The sequence below is a fragment of the Halichoeres trimaculatus genome, unplaced genomic scaffold, assembly GCF_033239565.1.
Source record: "Halichoeres trimaculatus isolate MK-OKI-2021-1 unplaced genomic scaffold, fHalTri1.1 fHalTri1_scaffold_1, whole genome shotgun sequence".
Classification (NCBI taxonomy): domain Eukaryota; kingdom Metazoa; phylum Chordata; class Actinopteri; order Labriformes; family Labridae; genus Halichoeres; species Halichoeres trimaculatus.
Genome location: NW_027437179.1, coordinates 17,877,812 through 17,903,615, shown reverse-complemented (window position 1 = coordinate 17,903,615; position 25,804 = coordinate 17,877,812). Strand labels below are relative to the sequence as shown.

The window sequence follows — 25,804 nt, the reverse complement described above, 5'->3', positions numbered from 1 at the left end:
GGCAGCTTTAAATGTCATATGATCCTATTTTGAAGGTATGACATGCAACAAAGTTTATTGGCCAACAAAAGCCAACATTTAAGAGATGCTTTATGGAGATATGAGGACAAAGAATAATTCTGTGTAAACAAATCCTAACCCTAACCCAATCAGGAGAGTCATCAGTATGCGTGACAAATCTATTTATTATTAATTTCACAAGAGTAGAAAACCATGTGGGATTTTCAGTGTGGTGACTGGATACCACCATTACAGGATATTATCTCTATTATTTTAATTTTAAAAAATCCCCAATAATAATAACATTAAAAGAAAGCTTGCTGCTTATCCGTTTTAACTCATACACGACATATTTTCTTTAATCTCAATGAAACTATGGAGCATATATATTTGTACATTTAAAAAAAAAAAAGTAAACAGGATAGACAGGTTATAACCTGTTAAGTCCGTGTGGAGGTACAACCTTTGCAAAATTAATTCCAGCCGCTTCTGCTCTGCCTTAGACCATATCTGCACGTTTCGACTGTTATTTTATTTTATAGAGTGCAATGTATAACTTTATCACCGTGTGCTCGTATGCCTATCAACTTTTTCCCTATTTCAGACGAAGGATTATGATTGGCTGAGAGATCCGTGCTTCTCATTTGATTGGCTGTTTCTTGTTTCCGGGGCTCTACTGTGCACTAACTGACGTTTCTCGGTCTGCCCCGAGATAGACTGGAGAGAATGGCTGCCAGTGGAGGTTAGCAAAATCTTCATTGTTTTGTGTAGTAATCTAACTTAAATAACGTCTTGTAAAGTTATAATTTGTGTGTTACGATATTCTTGGAATTACGTATTATATACTGGCGTTAAGTTTCATGACATGTTGTATTCTCGTTGTAAGAGGTCAGCCTCTAAACGACTTATCAAAAGTGTTGGTTAACGTTAGCCTCATTAGCGTTGTGCAGCTAATGTTAGCTGTCTGGCTAACTTTCGGCCGGTTAGCTCGGTACATACAGCTGATCGTGTAAACACTTGTTTATAACAAGACAGTGTGTTAGACACGAGGTGGCTACAGTTATTGCCATCGTTGTGATGCACTAGATGGATGGTAGAGTTTTGTTACCCTCAAATAGGAGCATCAAAACAGGAAACATTTGAGTCTTTATCGTCCCTAATATCTCGCAATGTTGTGTCAAAGAAAGCTTGCTAACATTAGCTAGTTGCTGAGCTGAATGCTAAAAGTTGAGCTTGCATGTAAACCAGCCCATGGCAACGCGATAATTGCTGTTAATTACGAAAACCATTCAACCAGAATCTTTTTTTAACACTAAACGTGTTATCACCTTTGCTCTTTTACTTGCATTTCAGTGTAGTTAGATATTAAAATAGTAAATGCATTCCCTGGTCAGCGTTGTTCGATGTTAGCAAGCTAGCTCCCACCTGGCCAGACAGTGGTTTCAATCCACTCATCGCAAGCCTTTGTCCTGTCAACAACACGAGGTATGTGTTGGAAAAGTTTTTTGCTCTCTGCCCCTGAGAAGATGAAACCGAAGACAAACACGAAGACATTGCAAAACCAATAACAGAATGAAAGTGGGATGCCTGATTGAAAAGTCGGTATAACACTTGTGATAAGTAAGGATTGCGACTGAATCAACGAGTGGATAAACCCAAATTATCCGTAACGCCTTGCTCTCTAAGAAAAAATGTGTATTCGCCCTAAAATTTGATTCAAGCAAATGTTGATACATACGGAAAACAGATGTAAGGAGTTTTTAAAGTTGACAATCACTTTTGGAATTGGGAGAGACATATGCTTGATAAAAGCAGTTGAACACAGTGTAAATAAACTGTGATTTTGGTTTAGATTATAGTACAGATCTTTTCCTGCTCAAAACAAGCAGCTGTGATCATCTTTGTAGACTTCATTTACAATCAGCCTCATGACAAATGTATCTAAATGTAACTGTCTTTTTGGATCTCTCTGTTGGTCAAGATTCAGGTTGAAATTAGATTGTCCTAAACTATGCCATCAGATTTACCTTGACAATACTTTGTATTATATTCATGTTTTTTTTAATTCTTGTTTTTTTTTCCTTGCACTGTGTTCAGAGGTAGGGAAGCTGTTACAAGTACAAAATGGGACACCTCCAAGCACCAACTATAATGGGGTAGATGCTGTTCATGCCTGCAACATCCTTCAGCAGCTCAAAGCCTTGTACGATGAAGCACAGCTCACAGACATTGTCGTAGAAGTGGACCATGGCAAGACTTTTTCGTGTCATCGAAATGTTCTTGCAGCAATCAGCCCTTATTTTAGGTGAGATTTGTTGCATGTGTACACATTTATGTACAATGTTTACAACCCCCCACACAAAATCAAAAAGGATTAGTTTCATAGGATTACTCTAATCTAGTTAAAACGTGTGTTTCTACCATCACCACAGGTCCATGTTCACCAGCGGCCTTACAGAGAGCAGCCAGCGTGAAGTCAGAATCGTTGGGGTGGAATCTGAATCCATGCACCTGGTCCTGGACTATGCCTACACATCCAGGGTCATGCTCTCTGAATCCAACGTCCAGGCTCTTTTCACTGCAGCCAGCATTTTCCAGATTCCTGCACTGCAAGACCAGTGTGCCCAGTTCATGATCAGCAGACTTGACCCCCAGAACTGTATTGGGGTCTACATGTTTGCCGATGCTTATGGGCACCAGGAGCTGAGGGAGCGCTCTCAGGACTACATTCGCAAGAAGGTCAGTTTAACTAGTGCTTAGATTAGAGCTATTATCTACATGGTATTTGCTCTGTCAGTAAATAATCTTTCTTTCTGTTACTTGATTGTAATTTGATACTAAGTTTGTTTCTTTTGTTGCTTTCCTCCTTAAACTGTTAGTTTATTTCAGTTTGTGAGTGTTGTTTGTTAACTGAAATCTTTTTTTTTCTCCTTTTATTTTGTGGTAGTTTTTGTGTGTGTCATGGGAGCAAGAGTTCCTCCAGATGACCAAGGAGCAGCTTGTGAGCATTTTGAACAACGATGACCTCAATGTGGAGAAAGAAGAACACGTCTATGAAAGCATAGTGCGCTGGCTCGAGCATGACCTGCCTGCCCGTGAGGCCCACCTAGCTGAGGTTTTTTCCCAATGCATTCGTCTGCCTTTGCTGGATGAGGCCTTCCTCAGTCGGATACCTGCCCCCTTTGCTTGTGCCCTGTCTCTGTCTAAGGACCCTGCTGAGGCTAAAGCTCGCCTCACTGGCACCAATGGTTGCCCACAGCGCCTGGGTATGACAGCCTCTGAGATGGTTATCTGCTTTGACGCCGCTCACAAACACTCAGGGAAGAAGCAGACGGTGCCTTGCCTGGACACAGCCACAGGAAGGGTGTTCAAGCTCTGCAAACCGCCCAATGATCTCCGAGAGGTCGGTATCTTAGTGTCCTCAGAGAACGACATCTACATTGCCGGAGGTTACAGACCGAGCAACAGCGAAGTGTCCATAGATCACCGGGCAGAGAGTGACTTCTGGCAGTATGAACATGCAGGCAATCGATGGCTTCCACGTGCACCTCTGCTAAGAGCCCGGATAGGCTGCAGGCTGGTGCACTGCTGTGGGAAGCTTTATGCACTGGGAGGGAGAGTGTATGAAGGTGATGGACGAAATGCATTAAAATCAGTAGAATGCTATGATGCCAGGGACAACTGTTGGACAGCAGTCAGCCCCATGCCAGTGGCCATGGAGTTTCACAGTGCTGTGGAGTACAGGGACCGCATCTATGTTCTCCAAGGTAAGTTTATGAGTGTCATGTACAGTGGATTAAAAGTCAGGGGTTTTTTTGTTTCTCATTGTTCAAAGTGAAATGTGTCCATAATGCAACATTTTTGTGTCATAGCTATGAAACAGAATCTAAAAGCTGTTAACCAAAGATGTAACTAACATTTCTCTTTGTTTTCTACAGGTGAATATTTCTTTTGCTTTGATCCACGAAAAGACTACTGGAGTCATCTTGCCCCAATGAGTGTGCCTCGGAGTCAGGGTCTGGCTGCCTTGCATAAAAACTGCATCTACTACATTGCTGGAATCTGCAGGAACCACCAGCGCACCTTTACTGTGGAGGTATATGATATTGAGAAGAACACATGGAGCCGCAAGAGGGATCTGCCCTTTGACCAAGCCACGAGCCCGTATATCAAGGCCATGCTGCTGCAAGGCAAACTACACCTGTTTGTACGGGCCACACAGGTCATGGTGGAGGAGCATGTGTTTCGTACCAGCCGCAAGAACTCCCTTTACCAGTACGATGACGAGGCAGATGTATGGACCAAAGTCTACGAGACACCAGATCGCCTCTGGGATTTGGGTCGCCATTTTGAATGTGTGGTGGCCAAACTTTACCCACAGTGTCTACAGAAAGTGCTTTGAAGTGGCTGGTTTTGTGAACCCAATCATTGAGGCAGAGGGAATAGTGTGGTCCTGTCTGCCTTGTGCCTGGTGTGACCATTGGGTTTGCACTTCTTGGACAATTTTTGGTTAAGTCTTAAGTCGTTCAAACTTTGGTTTAACATGATCAAAATGGGGGTGCTTTTAAAAGATTGCAGTATTTTTCTTTCCAGATGACGACCAGCTACCCACACTGATGCTCGTTTAACAAATCCGTAAAATGAATCATAAGTGCAATTATCTTATTTTTGCTTATTGTTGAGCCATGTTTTTTTGTTTGTTTTCAGTAGTTATATAGGTAGGGATTTTTACTAATGATAAGCATGCGAATGAGGGTAAGACAAAAGTGCCCTCAGGAGATATGGATGCTAGGTGTCAGCATAAAGTGAAAATCTATATAAATATATATAAATAACTATATAAACTATATATTCATACGGGTAAGATGAGTACCATAGCTCATTAGTAGGTTGCTGGCTCTGAGGTTTGTGTGTTTGATTTTTTTTCCTATTATGTGCTTTAGTCCTTCATCTTATTTTATAGACAAGTTTTAATTTGAAGTGTGCTTGTGATTTACATTACCCTAGTGTTATTGAAGCTTGAAGCTTGTATGATATTTCTCTCTTCCTTTACCTGCGTCAGTGTGTCAAATAATACACTATGTGTGGCTTGCAAGCTATTTTTAAGTTTTGTTTGAGATTTTCAGTTGCATGGGAGGCTTTTACCTCCCACTTTTTCAGTTTGCATCCGATTGTGTCACATGCGAAGACAACTTAAGTGAAATGTTAAGAGTACTCTCTCCACATTGGAGAAATATGGACGGAGTCAAATTTGTTGCAACACTAAGTGGAAAGTTCAGACCAACTAACAGGCATACCTCAGAAACTTCAGAGATATTCAATTAGGAGTAAAGGGACATTTCAGGCCAGTGTGTTGATTAAGCAACTTTGTGAAAAGCTCAGTTCAGCATTGAGCTCTGTGTAAGTTGTTTTTCGGTGTTGGATCATAATTATTTGCATCAAGTTAAAAGAGCCTTCCTCTTTAATGCCAAATAAGCATTTGAGGTCTTGCTAAGATTGATCTGGACATCGAAAATAATTTTGTGGTAGCAATAAGTCATGGAACTGTGATTAGGCTATTTTATGTTATAATACCTTAGTAAAAGTGCATTAATGGTTTTGTGTGCTTGTCTATGCTATCAAAAATCACAGTAGTTCCAATAATGATTGTTTGTCTGTTGCATTGGTGCAGGCTGGAAGTGATGCGTAATTTAGTGCAGATCATTTGGGATGCCAATGTGCCTGTGGCTTGAAAAGGGGCATCAGAATCAAAAACTGTTCCTCCTGATGAAGAAAATCTGCAAAGTCTTACTCAGCATTGCACTGAATCACTCTCCACTTCAGCAGTCCTCAACTGCAAACTTTACAAAGCACCCTACAGAACAAGCAGACTATACAAAAGGGTGGCTTGGGTCATGTGCTCACTCATCCAACAGCCATGAAACCGTTTTCACACGCCATCTCACAGAGGACACAAATTGTTGGTGCTGCTCTTTTATTTTGTTTTTTTTTTGACAATCTTGTACAGAAGAATTAATACCACCACTGAGTGGCGTTCCCTGTGAAAGTGTGACATTTTCAGTGCCGTCAATTTCCTCATGCAGGTTCCTGTATCATCTTTGCACTACACATTTCCCTTTGCTTTTTATCTTAAAAGAGAATGCTCCTCTATTATGATAAACTTTTGACCACACAGCAATCATCACAGAGATTTATGTGGAAATAATTACAGGATGTGCCACATTAAGTAAGGATATGACGTAACATAACTTCTCCAAGAGAAGATCCACTGTTGACTGACTTTGAGTTGATTTTACAATTGACCCAGCTTGGACAACGCTCTCATAAAGGGTGAAAAAAAGGTTTGAGCTTCATTCACATGTCTACAGACGGCCATTTGAGAACCAGGAACGGAGAACTCTCAGGATTTCTACTGATACACAGTACTGTATTTAAATGTTTTTGTTATGTGTAATATACTGTACTATAGGTTTGCTGTACTTGCACAGTTTTTTAAACTTTTCTTCGGTTTCTTTTATAACTTGAAAAAAAATGATGTGATATTCTTTTTGTTGTCTCCAGTGGCTGTTTTTCCTTTTCTTTGTGTAATTATTTAGTTTTTTGTAGCGTAATCCTGCTCGATTGAGGAAAAAAAATGATTACCTGCACGAGTGCTATCTTTTGATTTTCTTTTTCTCCTCTGTTGTACAGTACTATTTCTTTGTAACTTCTCACTGAAACTAAGCATTACAGATCAAGTAACTCCATTGTTACGTCACTTTTCAAACACCAGTCTTGTAATACAACAAGCTAAAAAAAAAAAACTACTCGGTTCAATATTTAGTGGCCTTGAGCTGCAATACTTTGCTCATTCTGGTCATCACCATGCATCGCTTATTGGTGCTATTTCATTGTGTTCTCTGTGCATTCTCCTCACTTTTATTTTGCTGGTCTGTCTGTTTTTGGGTTATGGTGGTGGTTAAGCTCAACTGTGAAATTCACATTGCACATAATTTGAAAATAAAAAAATATTAAAGATGAAAAGTTCACAATTATTTATTTAACCTGTTGCTGTCATCAGTTTCTGTATGCATCTATTGGTTTGAGTATCAGCCCACCTACTTTGATCTGACTCAGAGATATGAATGATGTAACAGTGTAGGCTGTATTCCCACCACAGACATCCACACGTGTATGTACCTATGACAGAAAACACGGTGATCTACAGGCTAAACGACATGCAGGGACAGAGCTCATAAACTAATGGTGCTGAAACTAGTCAAATCTGTGAGGGCAAACCCCCCCAAGCAACCAGTGTGACACGTGACCGTACGTCAAATAAAGCTGCAGGCTCAAACTTCTGTAAAGTTTGTTGAGACAAACGGCCAGCGAAGGCACTCAATGAAAGGTAAGGCGTCTCATACTTTAAAAATAACATTTTGAGTTTTTGTAACTATGTAGTTAGTTTGTTAAGTAAAGGTCCGGAACAAAGGCTGAAATCAGTACCTCATTTGTCGTCATATAACAATAAAACAATTACCTCTATGTCATCAATGCACCTAAACATAGCAGCTATTTTGCATCGTATTTTGTACAATGTCATTCCTCTCCTCTTATACTTATGTATGTATCTTATTTTTTATTTTATTTCGTATCTTATGTTACTTTACTTCACTTATGTTTACACTTCACACTGTTTTGCACTGTCTGAAGGACTTTTGCAATTTCGTTATACTTGTTGCAACGACAAATAAAGTTCTATCCTATTCTATGATATCCTATTTCGGTGAACCCAGAAGAGTAGTAGACCCCGAGTATCATTGTCAGGAAACGCTGTCCACGTGGGAAGTATCATCTCATTACTAGCCAGCGGAGAGCAAAGTTAGGACAAACGGGATACGGGGCACGTCTGTCTCTGTAGCGTTTGTTTTAAGCTCTTTAAAAAACAAAGTCTTCACTTTTAGAGATGTGGAAAGTCGCTGCTGTTAGGATACAGGCAAATGCGGCTTGTGTCTCACTGTGAACGTTTTAAACACTCAGGGAAAGAAATGGCTAAAACCCGGCTGCAGCCTGTGCTTTGAAGCCGTGAGTGCTCCACGAGTCAAACCGAAGCCGTAGTTATTACAGTAACAAGACATGTAAGTTATGGTGTATGTTAGACATATTTCTCAACGTTAGCGCCTTTCTGAGTGCCCGATTCCACTTTCTAATTTTGTACCAAGGGGATCAGTGAGTGACTCATCCGTAACTTTCATTTTTTAATTGCTTAATAATCAGTTGATCATAACAGTTTATTGAATTTAAATCAGCCTGCTGTGCCAAATACGGGTAAACCAGCTTTTTAAAGTCTTATCTAAAAAAGCAAAAAGCTGTACAATCAGTAGCCACCATTAGACTCAGTGTTGTGTTCTGTCTTACATAACTTCTGCAAACAATGTTTTAGTGCCTGGCAATCAGTAAAACCATGATACCTTTTTCATATGGCGTGACAGACATGTTCATTCCCTTATTTATTTATTTTATTCAATGAGGATAACCTCCTTGAGATTTAAAAAAAAAAAATCTGTCTTGCAGGAGTGTCCTGACCAAGACCAGCAGCGGCAAATTTCAACAAAATTACAACAAACAGCACAAGTTGTAAAGTTTTAGAAATATCTCAACTCATTCTAGATCGCACAAGATGAAGATGCAAAAAGCACAATCTGATGCATCTTCCTCCAGCTTCTTCAGTCTGCTAAAAAAAAAAAAAAACTGTTTTAAAGAAACTCTGGTGACACAGAGCAAAGTCAAGTTTTGTAGCTGGGTCATTGTGTGAAGACTGTAACTTTCAGTACTTTTTTAATAAATCAAACTATATAAGAGACAATTATCAATTTTAAACCCAAGGTATTCAAAAGAAGACACAGGCCCAAACACACCACCCATGAAGTAACAGATAGCGGGTTCAGTGACTTTGTCTCTGAAGAGATCTGGAGGTGGCCCTATCAGCCTGAACACACTGTGATCTTCTGTATAGATCAGTTTTTATTTACTTATTTTATTTTAAACTGTTTTTACTTCTTTGCAGTGGCATCATGTGAAGTTTAGCTGCAATACTACATTCAGATATGTCTGACTTCAATACATGAACTCTTGATCTTTGTCTTCCTGACTGGCTAGCATAACATTGTGTATGTGTCACTCTTCAAACAGGAACATGTCCCCTGCTCCAGCAAATCCTTTGGAGTACAAACCCCTGGATGGAGGTTGGGGCTGGATGGTGGTGATTGGTGCCCACATTTCCATAGGATTTGCCTACGCCACGCCTAAAGTCCTCTCCATATTTTTCAAGGATATCCAACAGGACTTGGGAGCGAGCTTCAGTGAAATAGCATTGATTTCATCGATCATGCTAGCTGCTATGTATGCAGGCGGTGAGTTGATTTAATTCACTCTTGTTGCATTGGTTTGCACGTGTGACTTACAAAACAAAAAAAAACATTTGAGCTGTATAAGCAGCAATCGTCCCCCCAAAAAGTATAGGATTCACTGATGAGAATCTTCAATATACAGGAAAAAGGGTGAAAGTATGTACAAGGTGTTGAAGTAACTGTTAAAGGGCAACTCCGTTTTTTTGACACCTGTACCTTATTTATAGGTGTGTGTATGCTCATATACTCACTCAGACAAACATCGTGCAGCTCGGAGTCCTTCAGAAGTTATTTAGATCCAACCAATTTTAGCCGCACTTAGCGGGGGCCACGGCAAGGGAGCTTCAGCGCGGGGCATAATCTCTGCAAAATCGCTCATTTCGGCTATATTTTTTAATTCAATGCCAGTGTTATCATAAAGTCAGCTCGTCTACCGTCTTCAGACTACGACTTCGAGTTTGACGGTTGTCCTTACCGGTTTGAGCCTGAGTACAGGGACGAGGAGCTCCATGAAAGAAGGATACAGAGGGAGAGAGACAAAGAGCTGGCTTGAGGATAACAAACAGGAGCACGTCTACGACTCAATGTGAACTGGTGGTGCGCTTGTGGACAGTGTTTGCTTATGGCAACAGAAGACGAGCTGACTTCATGATAACACTGGCGATGGATGAAAAAATATAGCCGAAATGAGCGATTTTGCATAGATCATGTCCTGCGCTGAAGCTCCCTTGCCGTGGCCCCCGCTAAGTGCAGCTAAAATCGGTTGGATCTAAATAATTTCTGAAGGACTCAGAGCTGCACGATGTTTGTCTGAGTGAGTATATGAGCATGCACGCACCTATAAATAAGGTCCAGGTGTCAAAAAACCAGAGTTGCCCTTTAACAGTGAATGATCCCTGTATACTCCTCCTTAAATGAATTGCTGCTTTGTATATTTTTGTGTTAAGCAGGTATTCATTACACCTTAAAATTAGGTTGGGAAATGTTTTCCCTGGCTTTGTTTTTCATTTTAATGTTGATGATTACATTGGATTTCAACAAACTGTAAACTTGATGTCTTCATATTACAGTATAAAATACAGCAGAGGTTCTCCACTGACCACCACTCTGTAGATTCCCTGATCTTTTTTGCATAGGACCCATTCACACTAAATTTGCAATTGTTACATGCAAAAATCTGAATAATTATGTATGTCCACACTCACACTCTTACAATACCATGTAAGGCTCATCATTATGTATCAGAACATGTGATTCAGGGGTAAGAATCAGGAGGACCTAGGTATCTAACAGCTAGTCTCCTGATCGGCAGATAATCAGATTTACCCCTGAGTTATAGCTGCCCGTCGTTGCAGTACCTTATTCAATAACACACTGTTTAGTAGAAGTCATTGCAAAAATAAGGTCTTCTTGCAGGGAGCAGATTTTTAAAAAGTGTGATATGATGGAGAATAGAGCTGTCACATAAATTGTTGATAAACTACAAATAAGAATTAAACTTGTTAGTGCAGAAAACCGTTGTTTCTTGTGGACTTCAAATTTGTGTCCAGAACAAAACAGCACATGCACACATTGACTTTAAAAGCAGCAAAGGTGTGTGGTATTCTGTGCAGTGTGAGGTCACTTCCCTTTAAGTCAATTTCTGGAGTCAGCACCTTTAAATCAGCGCTCTTTACCTGACCAGAGAATAAATTTATATTGGCTTGTATGTAATGGCCTCTGGATTAACCAGGCTGAGCTGCTGCTGCTTCTTTTTCGGGGGTGTTTTTTGGATTGTATTTTCTTTCCTTGAGGCTCTTAGATCACCCACCAAGACAGAAGCACTGATAATGGTCTGCTGATCAAACACTCTTTAAATTGCCTCACATTATCTGTTAAAGTTCCTCTTGGATACACCACAGAGTTTACAGCTAATGGACAGTTTTCTCCAGCTGCATTTCGCCTGTAAGAGGGCCGATGAGTAGTCTGTGCTTTTCTTTTACTAATCTTTCACATCATGAAGTAATTTCTAGTTCCATGCTAATAAAAGAGAAATCCTGTCACACTCAAAAAGCAACAACTGTGCTGTGCACTCAACTGACCTAGATGGATAATTGTTAAATTGACTTCACATGAGGTACCACACTCACTGAAATAGTCCTCTGAGTAAGTAGAATGTTAACATGTAACTCACATGACATGAATTTGACTTCCAACAGAGACTCTCTTTGCTCTGAGTTATTTGTAGTTTTTCTTTATGTCTAAAGAATTCAGGTGACACAAATTAAAAAACTTTTCTGCTTTTCATCGACTCATGTGCAGATTAATCCCATAAGAAATAGAATATTCTGGTTTATATGGCTGTTGTAAGCCAGGTTGGTTTTCAGAAATTCTTAAAAATTCAATAAAACTGCATGTCATGTCAAGCAAAACCTAAAACCCAAATGATCACTTGTTAAAAATGTTAAAGGCAAAGTTTTTTTTGTCTGCTCTCCTTCTGAAGACATCATTTTACAAAGTGACAGTTGTCATTTCAAAGGGCCTCCTGTATTGGCTTCAGACCCATTAAAATCAAAAAAGCCTCCACAACCCTTCATGTGGGCTGAAAATGTCTGTAATTGAAACACAGTCTGTTATATTGTCAAAAGACCAAAGTAGAAGGTTTAGAAGGAATTACTTAACATGATTTAGTATGAATTGTTCGATTTGTTATTCTCTCTCTTTCTTGGGTATTGTTGTTGCTTACACTGTCAACACACATCTTATAGGTTCAGTAGTTTCAAAGCATTTCATTTTGCTCTCAGTGGCTTTGTTTTGTGTGTAGAAGAGTCAAGGATGAGGAGACTTTTCCCCTCATGCATTAAGTTTGAACTAATTTTGTAGGAAACTGGCAATAAAGGTGTCAGATTTCATTCAATGAGCAGAGGTGTCAAGTAACTAAGTAAAAATACTTTGTTACCTTATGAAAGTAAAAATTTGGGATACTTTTACTTTCCTTGAGAAATTATTTTTTTGCCTACTTTCTACTTCTACCTCTTACATTTTCAGGCAAATATCTGTACTTTCTACTCCGCACATTTTGTAAGAAGCCTCACTACTCCTGTTTCATTCCAGCTTGTCATCGCTCAAAAAGAAACACACCAAAGAAAAGTAAAACCCTATCCTAAAATTGCTAAAATCGAGCCATCAGGTAAAGTGAATTTGATTGCGGATGAATGAGATGTATGAACATTATTATCATGCCATCAGGAGGGGGGATGAACCATATGACCTATAGAGGGATTATCAGTCCACGTCATCATAAAGATGTGAAAGCATCTCGACCACAGAAGCAGCATTTAGCTCCATTCATTCAGATGAGTTAGCGTTTTTTAAACACTGAATTCAACCTGTTAGAAGCATCAAAATGTACGTTTTTTACTGTGGACAGCTATCAAAAACAATACTACACAATAGTCAAGTTTCGACTGTTACAGCGTAACTGGTGTTGACGACGCCAGCTGTGATTAACGGCCGAGAGTCACCAGTTAACAGGGTCACACTTTACACTGATACACCAGCAAAGTCTGCGGTTGTGTAATTAAATGTGTCTTCTTTATCCTACCTCAGTTAACCAGGTTTGACTGCAAACAAGCAATAATAACTGCTGATACTACAGATTTGACTTTGCTTATTTAATGAAAGAGTTGGTTTAGGGCCGAGGTTCTGACCAAACATGGACTCAATATGGACAGTAAATAATGAGTAAACCTATAAATTATGATTAACGGAAACAGATTTTATGACCAAAGTAAAATCAGGGAATATTATGAAACGATATTTACATCCTGGTCTGTCACAGTCTGATAAGTGTCCACGGATAATGCAGTCATGAGCATCGAGTGAGAGTTGCGTTTCCTCTCTGCGTACGCACTAGGTTTCTCTGCTAAAAACGTCTGCCCACTTGCTGATCTCTTCTGTCCACTCACTGCTATCTCACAAAACTGGAAGCATTTTGCCGTACGTCAAAGTGATGAAACTAAGTTGAAAAATGTGTTTTTTGGTGGTTAACTCCTTGACAAAGCATTATACTCCGCAGTGCTTCTGCACCCAAGTTTCGCACGCATCTGCCATTGTTGATAAACAAATAATCCCTCAATAGGCCCCTGTGGCACAGCCTAAGCTTTTGACCTTTACCCCCCCCAGTTACTTTCACTTTTGTACTTTAAGCAGCTTTGAAACCAGTACTTTTACACTTCTACTTCGGTAAAAAGCTTGAGTTGATACTTCTACAACTTCTACAAAAGTCTTTTTAAACCCTATTATATATACTTCTACTTGAGTAATGAATGTGAATACTTTTGACACCTCTGGCAATCAGTAAAAGCAGCAATAAGGGTCAGCACTACCATCCTTCAAACCTGTGGCGTAGTGATCAGCAAATGTTAACAGACAAAGTTTAACAGGTAAAATACTAATCAAAATATGAGTTAAAAAAAGTATCTGATGCCCTCGACCATACAAATCAAAGAGGTTCAGGTCACCATAAAAATACTGGCCATGGTGGTGTTTACTGCCAAGGTTTAGTGTAACCATTTTTAGTGGTTAAAGACGTGGACCTTTGTCACCTTTATTTAAGAAACTTGATGGCCATTCCAAAGTACACTCACGCACACTTTTTTGTGTTGGAAACATCCTGACCTTTGTGATCCAGCACTCAAAGTTATTGAAAACAAATAAACTTTTGCAAAGAACCTTGCTCTCACTTCAGATAAATGGACCTTGCAGGCAACTAAGAGTTACCTCATTGAGATAATTTCACTGTTTTTTCAGATTGGGAAATGAGGAGTGCAGTACTTCCTGTGTAAAAATCATACCAGGGCTCATTTGGCAGAGAAGCTGACAAAATTAGTAAATACGAGAGAGAAGGAGCATCCAAACGTCACTCCCAGCAGCTACTGGCAACATTTTGATGATTTTTATTTATATTGTGCTGTATTTTAGGCCTGTGTTGAAAAGAAAAAAAATAGGCTCCTTTTCTTTATTTATTTTGTTGTATAGAGAAATAATTGGGGAATTTAAATGGTGCTTTTCCTTTCTCTGCCTTTCTTTGTAAAATTCACCCAAATATGAAAACTTTCTAATGGCGGGGCTGCCACAACTGAGCCGAACCCTAAATTGTGACCAAAAAACATTGAGCTAAAATCTGAGCTAACTATATTGTTGCATCCCTAATGGGTATACAATATAGACATTAACCTTCTGAAACAAATGCAGCCTCCAAAATTCACTCTAATAGACCACCTTTGTTGAGGTTCCAACAGAAAGTTCTCTATCGAAAGGTTTGAAAAGAAATCTCGGTTTCACTGCACAGAAAATGTGCTGGGCTTATCACTGTTTAGAGGTCATGACAGTTTAGTCTGACAAGCAAGGTCCTTAATTTGAAAATACTAACTTGAAGAAGATAAGTTATAGACAGGATAACATATTTTCATTATGTCCTGCAGTTGAAACTTGCATCCTCTGCAGCGCCTTTACCTGTCAGTGCCTAGTCTAGTTTTGTCTCTGGCTTTTAGTTTCTGAATCTGTTGTTGGACAGCTGGTAAAAGAGGAAAGCTCCAAACTGCAGGGTTGCTTCTTTACATTTTATGGCTCGTTTCTTGTCTGCCTAGCATTTGTATAAATATATTTTTAATAGAAAAAGGTGCCTACACTCCGTAACTGTAAGACCAAAGTCATTGTAGGAAACCAGAAGTAACCAGAAAGTGATTTCAGTCTTTTCTGATCCTCCACAAAGTTTTTTGGGAAATGCATAAATGACACCAATTTTGGAAGAAGGAGCTTCTCCCAAGAAAGCTTATAATGACTTTATGAGAGTATGTTTTCAAGGTAATGGGACCACAGGGCATGTGACTCACCTGCACCTAACTCAGAGACCCAACTGGTGAAATATACCCCTCCACTGTGGCTCAGGCACAAGGCTTCATCATATTGTCCTTGGGAAGGCTTCAGCAATGTCACCCAGTGAAGGAGAAAGATGGGGAATATATCAGAGTAGGGTTCAGCTCACAAGGGTCTGACACCGGACCCCCATGGGAGAGATGGGACAGCCTTTCGAGAGAACCTCTGACTCAAGAAGTCTAAATGATAAAGTTATAATGGCAGTAGAAACGGTGGTAGTGCTGGGGATGCCCTCTTGTGACACAGCTACAGTGAGAAAGATGATCTATGTTTGACCTTCACAGGCAGCTAGTTAACTTTATAAACAGGGGGAGATATTTTTATTGCGTGCAGTGAACTTGCAACAGTACAGGAGGTGCAGGTTTTGAGGACAATTATTTTTAAGTTCAGTGAGAAGCAGGAAGGAAACTAAACTTCAGGTGAGCTCCCCCAGCGACACAAGCTGTGATTGATTTCTGTTCAGTTTATAAACAAAAATGTGTGAGTATGAGCAACATCTGTTGTGTTAGTGTACAATAATGACTTGCACAAGGATATTTTGTACAGAATTTTGATACAGGTGACTGAAAGAAGCTCAAATAATGAGATCAAAGCTCAGAGAGCTCGCAATGTGTGGACTTGTCGGGCATATGTAAGTTGCAGGATGAGGGGTTTACTTCATCTTCATTTTACAATTTAGAAAATCATAAATCAGGAGGTATAAAAAGGAAAAAAAAAGTGTTTTGCCAACACTGCTGTCCAAGTGATGCACGTAATGTAAACAATCCAGTTGTTTCATAAAAAATAATTAAATACTCACAAAGTGATTTAATGTGATGATAAATAAATAAAAACCCAACCCCCCCAAAATCAGATGGCGTTTTAAGCTGTTATAACATTTTTCTGTTTATTTAGACGCCAAATCACCTGGTGTACCCCCATGGGGATTAATAACCTTTCTTCTTTGCTTAATGAAGACATGGAAGTTATGCTACAAAGAGTGCTAAAGGCTAGTTGGTGGAGCTAGTTCTGGTAATTTTAGCCACATTTTACAAACCAATGAGACATTGGTTAGCTGTAGACTCCATGGTGGTCTGTGCTATGGTGTTGATGTAATGGTGCTTCATTTTTGACTGTTTTCTGAGTTTTATCTCAGCTTTAGATTATCTGCATGGTTGTATCTAAAAAAAATCTGTGCAAATGGCTCATAGTCAAGGCTCTTGGAAATGCTGATGATCATTACTTTTATGTAAACAATGGGTGTGTGCTGTGTTATGACATGAGCTGCTCTCAATAAAACAGTTTCAGGGGATGATTCCACACTCAACACACCAATGTACAGCGTCTTCTCTCTGAGTTCTGTCAGCTACTGCTGCACTTAGTATTTAAAAACATGTAAAACGTGTTTTTCTGAGTAGAAACATTAGATTTACCGATGGTCCATGATGAATGAAAATGAAAATGGGGGAAAAATATTGATTACCTCTGCAAGAAATCACACGCACAAAGGTGTTAAAGAAACATTAAATAAAGAGATTGATATCTTGAAAGTTTCCCATCCTTACTGTGTCATTAAATACACACAACATGCCTTACCTTTTATTTTTACTCCTGATTTAGGCAGATATTCATCAACACTAGTAAACATGCTCTTGAAGTGTTTGCCAACATGTAATCTGCTACTCACAGGGCTGTTTTCCATAATTACCATCCACGAGAGAGCCCTCTCCTCGCATCCTGAAAAAGCTGCAGCATGTTTCAATAATCATGGCAGCCCTTGCATTAGTTTGATTGATGCTTTCCTCATTTTTTTTCATATGAATCAAACAAAATTAATATATACTCAAATGATTGGTCTAATAGCTGGGAAAATAAAGTGGTTTTTCATTATGGTGTGCTATGTAATAAAGACTGTTGGTTCAATGTGACTCTTTCAGGCAAGGTCATGAATGAGTGGAAGAGTGACAGCATATAAAAAGCTGTTTAATTGCTGATGGATCACTGAATGTAGTATTTGAAATTATCACAGGAGAGCTTAATGAGTCACCAAGTTGCTTTGCAGTGGATGCAAACTGTTGAGGTTTTTCTTTCACCGTTACTCCTGTTGACCTTGGTTTAGACCTACTCTGAGAACCCTGGCTCACAAACTAGCAGAAAGTAACTGGAAAGGAACACGTGTTCATGTGATGGTGCGCAAAATAATGTTCTGACCTCTCTGCTTGCTTTTCTCCTCTATGTTTCTGCAGGACCAGTGAGCAGTGCATTGGTCAATCGCTTTGGAAGCCGGCCCATAGTCATGCTGGGTGGACTTTTATGTGGGCTGTCTATGATAACTGCGTCTTTTGGGACCTCCATCATTTACCTCTACTTCTGCATTGGTGTCATTGGAGGTACATTTTACCTGGATCATTTTTCAACCTCATTCTTTTTTTCCCCTTTTGAAATAAAAGTTTAAGCCAGGTTATTTGAGATATTGTGTGCATACCAACCTAAGTGGTACACTGACGTTAAAGCCTGTTGATCGCAGTCTAAACCTGAGACATGATGTGTTTGCAGTTTAGCCTAATCTCCTGATAAGATGCAGCCTTTTTATCACTCCTATCAGCCCTTTTTAAGTCCCTCCTCGACAGGAGAAAGTCTGCATCTTTTTAAATCCTTTTAGAATCTCAGGGCTGCCAGATCTGCTTTCTCTGACTGAACTGCTGTGCTGTTTGTCTGGGCCCTGGGAGTCTAGCTCCTGGAGTGCAGTCAGAGCACCAAGGGGAACAGCACCAGGACAGTAATTAACATAGAGCCATCCCTGATCCCAGAGAGCATGGTCTTTGGTGGCCCTCTGTACTCTCCCGTAGGCTCCCATCATGGTTGTCACATGGGGGCTGACTGCCATCCTGCGAGGCTCATTACCCTGCCAAGGACCACTGTGAAGGATTAATAGGCCCAGCAAGAGGCTTGGCCATGTGTGGGGCTGGGGGGCATGTGTGTGCCCTGCTCTGCTCCCCTGTGCCCTGGCACACTGACACACAGGCATCAAGCAGTTTCACCCAGCAGATATCCAGGCATATGCTCACACTCATGCTTTCACACAAACACACATAGGCCTAAAGAGAAGCATTTAGTTTAAAACACCCAAGATTTATAAAGTGGCTTTTATTAAGCATTTAGCCTTGGCCTATATTTCAAGATGAAGTTTGATTGTCTTTTTGTGTGCGAGTCCCTCTGCACTGTCTGAGAAGAGGCTGTTATTCTTTTATTGTGCATGAAAACTCAAATTAGTTTTAATGTCATCATAAAATTTTTCTTAGTGGTTCACACAAGACCTGAAATTTTGAAAATACTAGAAAAGGATTAATGTGCCATGAAATTTCGTGTTATGGACTGATGGGAGCAACCACATCTTAAAAGGCTGCGTTTTTTAGTCACCTGATCACAAATAATCCATTCACTTTAAAGCATAGGGACATAGTCTCAATCTCGCACTCACTGATCTAGAAACAACAAAGGAGTTGAGGCCAACTTTAAAATGATAACAATGAGGCCGCACATCAGTGAAAGAAGCCACAACCCAAATAAAAAAGAATCAAATAGATTAAAATTCTTTCTGTCCATAATGGAGAAATTTTTCTTTAATTACATACAATGAACTGACAGTATTGAAACATAAGAAATTAAAGCTGCGAGCAGCGTTGAACGGGCCCTCGCCCTGTGTGCGCCAGTCGGAGCGTGTTGCAGCCGCCACATGTGCTAGTGTCCACATGTGCTCACCCAAAGCTTGCCAAAAGGAGTGTGTCCCAGCCGCCACATGTGTCCGCCCAATGTCGCCGCATTAGCAACACATTGTGGCTTAGCCAATTAAAAGTATAAAAAGTGATATTGAACATCTCTAAGCTTTTCCCTTGACTCCTATAAATGAACCAGAGAAGAAAATTGAATTGAGTTTGAAAAGGCAGATTACAGCGACTGAACCAATCTACCTCTGGTGCTTGAATTTGACAGAAAATGAGTCGCTATTAAAATTGAATATTTGGACTTAAAAGGCAAGCAAGTGCACGTATCACACAGCTCTCTAATTTATTCTCCCTTAAATGGAGAAATTATTTCTGAAATAATTCCAGCATTCAGTAATGAGATTTTAGTGAGCAAAAGTGAAATGAAATGGAACCTTAATGAGCACCAGGCTGAGAAAGTCCTGATTTAATTTAGCAGACACACACTGGAGTTTAAGTTAAAGAAACTGATTTTTAGATTTGACTTTTTTCTTTTCTCTTTCTTCACACAGGATGTGGGCTCTCACTAAACCTGAATGCATCTCTCATCATCATCAGCAAGTACTTTCTAACCCGGCGTCCTCTAGCCAATGGACTCGCCATGGCCGGGAGTCCTGTGTTTCTTTGTGTCCTCGCCCCCTTCAACCAATACTTGCTGGTCAAGTTTGGCTGGAGAGGAAGTCTCCTCATCCTCGGGGCTCTGATGCTCCATTGCTGTGTTGCTGGGGCTCTTATGAGGCCTGTTGCTCTGCCTTGTAAACCATGTTCATATGAGCTTAAGAAGACTGAGGAGGAACAGCCATATAACACAAACACCAGGTTGAGAAGACGCTTTGTAAAGAATGCCAAGAAGTTCTTGGATTTGTCCCTCTTTAAGGATAGAGGATTTGTTATCTACCTCATTGGGAGCATCATGTTTATCTTTGGTGCCTATGCTCCCATTGTTTTCCTGTCAGCATATGCTATTAGTCGAGGTGTGGAAGAGTACTCTGCAGCTTATCTGCTCTCGATAATGGGCTTTGTGGACATGTTTGTTCGGCCTGGAACAGGCCTGATTGCCAACAGCAAATGGATCAGGCCCAGAATCCAGTACCTCTTTGGCTTTGCCATGCTTGTAAACGGCACATGCCACTTAGTGTGCCCACTGATCGAGAGTTACCCCTTTCTGGTGGTGTATGCTGTCTTCTTTGGTGTTGGTTTTGGAATGGTTTTTGCCCTGATATTTGAATGCCTGATGGACCTGATGGGGAGTCAACGTTTCCCTAAAGCTGTTGGACTGGTCACCATTATCGAGTGTTTCCCCATGCTGCTAGGACCACCTGCTGCAGGTAACTATGCACACTCAACATGCACTCTACTTTTACAGACATGACAGATTGATCAGAATTAGCAGAATACTTTTCTTTGTTTACATGAAATATTGAATCCAGGCACAGAAACATGTTTGCTTTGAACTCACTTTGATTACTGCAACACTCTTTGGACTAAAGAGACATGAAGAGTTTAACATCAGAAAGGTTTGATGGCAGACACTTGGAAAACTGCACTTTGACAGCTAAGGCCCTGCAATGTTTTAGCCTAAAACACACTGAAAAAATCTGGGTTTACATGAAAATGCAGAGGGACTGAGAGCGTGGTCACACTGGCCATCTAAACTGTGCCGTGCTTGAGCACGATTGCCCCTCCGCAGCGCTGTTCCCCAGCTGTAGAGTACGGCCAGCGGTCACACTACCCCTATGTGAACCAGACTTTAGAGAGTATCTCACACGCGCATGGCCTGCCTACATCATTGTGAAGCGTCTGTTTACATGAAGCGCGATCTCATCAAAGTCAGCACAATGAGACACAGAGAGCACTGCTACAACTTTAGAGACTTATAGACTTATGGTGAGTTGTTTTCGCCCGACACAGCCCTCTAACACCCCCACACCTCTTGGAAGCGTGCCGAAGCACGGAAGCAAATCGTGCTCAAGCACGGCACAGTGGCCGTTCCAAACGTGCTTTAGGGCTGAAGCGTGCTGAAATGCTGTAGTAAGCATACAAGGCCTTAAGTTGGTGCTATAACTGTCTTGTCCAGAAGTGTCTTTTGGTAGATCTGTCTGAAATAGAGTTCTGGTGTATTGGCGAACGCTAGATGCAGAAATGCTGCAACAGATGCACATTTTGTTTAAGGACAGTCAGCAGATTCAGCAGCTAAAGCACAACACAGAAGTCTGCGATAATCATAACAACAGTACCATTTTACTGTTGTATGCACTTAGTGGAGCATAATGTCAGCATTTCCACTGACATCTCCAACCTTTTTATTGCACTGTCTTCACAGTATGAGTGCCATTTTATGCTCTTACAATAGCGGGATAAAATTTGTTGCCTCAAAATACTCACACAAAGATAAAACTTTGTCCACATTGTAACCACAATCAACACAATTAAAAGTCCCTTACAGGAGCTTAAAGGAAATGGTGTCTGAGTGAAAATGGAAAAATTGGGATTTTGAAAGTTTTTTTTTTCCTCTAAGATTATATTTCATTATACAAAGATTGATTTTCTTGAATTTATCCTGCAATTAAGGAAATTTTGAGGTAATGAGAAATAATTTCTTTAAAAGGTAAAACAAGAATTCTAACCTCCTCTGTTGTAAATTATAGCACACATTTTGAGGAGCACCCTTGAAGGAACCTAGGCTTCATTGCCTTTCCACATTCCAAAGTATTTTTTTCTGATTCAATACACGGTGGTATAATGTGTACAGAAATTCTACAGCTCTTTAAATGGCTAGAAGGTTTTTGTTTATGGTAATACTGTGTAAACATTTCTATGGAGGTCATACAGGATCTGGGCATTTGCTTTACAATGAATGCTGTATCAGTGCAGGACTTCTGAATAATCTATTGTTATAAATGTCAACTTTTAAGGGTTATGTATGAAAAGTTAATTGCTCTAAAAACATTTTGAGGATGTAGAGTATTTAAACTGCACATGACAAACTTTTCCTGTGCCTCCAACCTGAGTTTTAATGAGGTGAAAATTTATTGGCCCCTCAGTGTGGCTGGTGCGACCCTGTTCTGAGGCGCTCATTAATGGGGTAAATAAGTGCCTCCCTGCACATCTAACATTCTCCTCCAGAGGGCACAATCGTTATGTCTCCCCCCACAACTAGACTGCTTGTTACTGCTCCCCCAAACCTCCGGGTCAATCCAATTAAGGGGAAGTGAGGTGAGTGGGTGTAATTAGCCTTTAGCTTTGGGTGTTTAATGACGCTCAGTGCAAATTCCCGTCATTGAAGTCCTGTACCTGGGCCATAATTAAGCTGTGAATACATAAAAAAAGAGGTGACCATGCCAGATGGACCTAATTACCACCCAGCCAATCAAGGACTGTCTTAATGAGGGTGATGGTCATTGGTGTACACACGAGATGAGTGCTATCAATCAGATGTTACAGCCTGCATTTAGATGTCTGAAAGTGATAAAAAACAAAGGGATCTACCCCGCCGTGGTGTACAGTACAGCATGTGAGCAAACACAAACATCGTTATTACCACTGTAAAAATGATTATTAGAGGATGCCTATCACGGGAGCTATTAAACAGATTATTATTAGATAATACAATACTGTGAATGTTGTGAAGGAGCTCACAAATAATGAAAAGGACTTGAGAATGTTGGATGAAAAGACAAACAAATAAATTGGGTTGACAGAATTATTATTTTTTGTACTAATTTGGTATTACATTTTATTGTATTGTTTTGGACAGCAAGTGATAAATTCTCTTTTCCTCTGAGAATAGGTTGAAAGCTGTTTTGGCAAATACAGGTGTAATTTAGGACCACAAAGACAACATTTTCCAGTGATAGTAATATAGATATCTGATGAATTTTCTATTATTTCTCTCTGTCTTGAAACTGGAATAAAGGGGGACTGTAATACATTGAGCTGGACTGGCTGAAACATCATCCATGCAGAGAGAGATAGAGATAGCACCATGTCTTGAGGCAGGGGAAAGTTTGAGGTGTGGGAAAGGCTCTTAAAAACCTGGAGGCTCAAAGCTGATCTAAACTACATTTGTCACTTTTTCTGCAGAATTGGGCTCGGTGTTTATGGCTCTGAGAATGAGCCTCTCTCTGGATTCGTTTTGGTAGCAGCCGTCCAAATTGCTCTCCCTAAGATCTTTGGAGAGCCAGGACGGGCGAAATGGCCTTCTGTCATTTCTTACATGCTCTTCTCAGATTGGCCTTTCACTCTTTTGTACAAAAACACATAAGCTTAGCCTGAGTTTTTTCTTGCTCTTCAACTTTGTACTTGATTCATGGTGAAATGAAGATTGTATTGCATGACATACTGACACTTTTCCAATGTGGCGCTCATTTGGTTTGAAATATGATTTCATTTCTCCCTTTCTGCACGCAGGGTTACTGGTGGACATCTATGGTGACTACAAGTACCTTTTCCTCATGTGTGGGGCAGTGATCTTTACTGGTGGGCTTTTTCTCTTCGTCATGAACATCTACAACTACCACATGCTGGAAAAAGAGAAGCAGAAGCAGGTGAGGGCCTCAGAGGTGGAGATGAAACAGACCCCCGAGGCAGAGATGGGACAAACTGAGCCTGAGGCGAAAGAGAAGAACGGAGCCCTCAGAGATCCTGAGAACACAGTAACACTGAATGAATGTGAATTAATTTAAATTTTCAGCCAAACATCTTTAACAAGTACAGAGCAGGAAAGTTGAACAATATGAAAAAAAAGTGCAAATCAGACCTCAAAACAGAGGCAAACGTACAATATGTCGGGGAAACATAGCAATGTTTGTTCTCCTTGTGATGCCTTCATATCTCACTTTTTTTTCTTTTCAGTTATTTTTAGTCATATATTTAGGTTACATGGCTCACCTACACCATGACCAGTACACCACCAGAGTTTTTTTTATTCCTATGCTGTTTTTGTAAAACCTCAGTATACAACCAGGCATAAAAGAGATATTTCTATTTTAATATTTGTCTCAAGTTTTCAAGTTTGCAGACATACATTCCTCAATTATTGGAAAAAAGCTTAATGATAGCTCCAGCATGCTAGAGCTAAGCAAGTGGTGGTTTACAAGGTTCATCAAGGAGAGGTGAGTTGTTGTCTATTTCAGGAGATGCAAGTGTACAAGAGCCTGAAGGTTGTGTTAGTCTTATAAGTATTTTACAAAGTTTTTCAATTAAGATCTATTTAAGGTGCTGGACTATGAGTCAGGGACTTATCAAAGTCCATATGCCCCCCCCCCCCCCCCCCATTTTTGTTTTACTTCAGCTGGGAGTGATTGTTGCAGGTGTGAACACTTTTCACTCTGATCTTTATATTCTTTGGACCAGAGTATGAACTCTGCCAGCACAAGAGTAACCTTGAGTTGCACAAAATTCAGGGATAGGTCCAGGTATGAATGTATTTTCTCTGGATGTTACTGAACTTACTGAGCCAACATTTTCTGAGGCACTCAGTCTAGGTCTCCTACAAAGCAAACAGCTCTTAAGTTATGAGAGCCAAGTTTTTTAACATAATTGACTTTAAAAGGTCACCTGACAAAGATGCTGAAGGATTTTTTTCAGCTTAATGATTTAATTGAAAAAATAGGACTTGTTCTCCATGTGCTGTTGTAAATAGCTCCAGTGTATGCATTATGGTTGTGACACCATTTACAAGTAACACTAGTCTTTTCTTTAATTTACTATCAGTATTAAGTTTTAAGGTTTTTAATTTAAAGTGTGTAGAATTAGGAATATTTAGCTGATACTAGATGGAGACACTAACCAAGTCCAAGCATTAACTTATATGACTATTCTCTGCTTAAATAGAAACATGAAGGATGGAGGCCTTTATTTTAGGGGACCTGCATCTGGTGTAGATAATAAAAGACTTCCTTTAAAAGAACAGGCCTTTTAACAAAACAGTTTTTTATATATTTAGGTGTTCATACACTTAAAAAAAACATTTTAACATAGTTCTGACAAGGTCCTGAAAGTACTACCCATTTTAACATTTTAACATTTTACAAATGACAGTTTTGGAAATAGCACCTTGTAGTTTTCCAGCAATTAAATAACTTTTATGTTGACATTTAGTATTAATATTTTCGGATTTGATAATTAAGCTTTGCTTGGACCGTTATCTGATTCGATGCTGTATGTAGTAGGTCACATGTTTATGAGTGCCTGGGGAAAAAAAAATGTATGATTTAAAGTTAAACTTTGATGGTGATGGCAGCTTTCTGAGTTTAGTTTCAGAATTTCTTCAAACTTTTATCAAAGCTTTTGTCTGTTGATTGTTACAGCTTTATTTCAACATTCCCCACCCCGAATAGTTTATGTGCAATGTGAGGATACCATGGGTAACACTGTTGTTAACTTTAATAAAACTCCAATGTTGTATATTATGTATTCTGTGTTTATATTTTGATAAATTTTTGGCATATTCTTGATTGCTTTTTGGCTGAGCTTTAGTCACTGGGAATGTTTTCTAACTGCAAACACAGGAGAACAGAAAGTCACATCTCATAACCTTCTCAGGTAAAGTGTGGTCCATGACACACAGAGGCGAGTCTCTGCGTTCCACACTAAATGACTCTCAGACAGGAGAAATGCCATCAAAGACACAACTCCTCAACGTCTGTGGCTGTGTCCAATTTTTCATGACAATTAGAAGACAGGGGAACAAGTTTGGAAATGTCAGCGGCTTAAGGGCGTGAGCACCTAATGAAGCAGGGCCTGGATGTT

General features: G+C 39.9%; 2 protein-coding genes across 2 annotated transcripts; both read left to right on the top strand.

Moving 5' to 3' along the window:
• Positions 1 to 660: 660 nt before the first annotated feature.
• Positions 661 to 6,999, top strand: kbtbd8 (kelch repeat and BTB (POZ) domain containing 8). Its single transcript, XM_074678956.1, has 5 exons — positions 661 to 742; positions 2,098 to 2,305; positions 2,433 to 2,739; positions 2,948 to 3,767; positions 3,939 to 6,999. The coding sequence occupies exons 1-5, from the start codon at positions 727 to 729 to the stop codon at positions 4,400 to 4,402; spliced, it is 1,815 nt and encodes a 604-aa protein (XP_074535057.1). The 5' UTR covers positions 661 to 726; the 3' UTR covers positions 4,403 to 6,999.
• A 217-nt stretch (positions 7,000 to 7,216) lies between these two features.
• LOC141789708 (monocarboxylate transporter 2-like) lies at positions 7,217 to 24,306 on the top strand. The gene is made up of 5 exons (XM_074669612.1): positions 7,217 to 7,387; positions 9,172 to 9,392; positions 17,534 to 17,677; positions 19,564 to 20,379; positions 23,462 to 24,306. The coding sequence occupies exons 2-5, from the start codon at positions 9,176 to 9,178 to the stop codon at positions 23,734 to 23,736; spliced, it is 1,452 nt and encodes a 483-aa protein (XP_074525713.1). The 5' UTR covers positions 7,217 to 7,387; positions 9,172 to 9,175; the 3' UTR covers positions 23,737 to 24,306.
• The last annotated feature ends 1,498 nt before the right edge of the window (positions 24,307 to 25,804 follow it).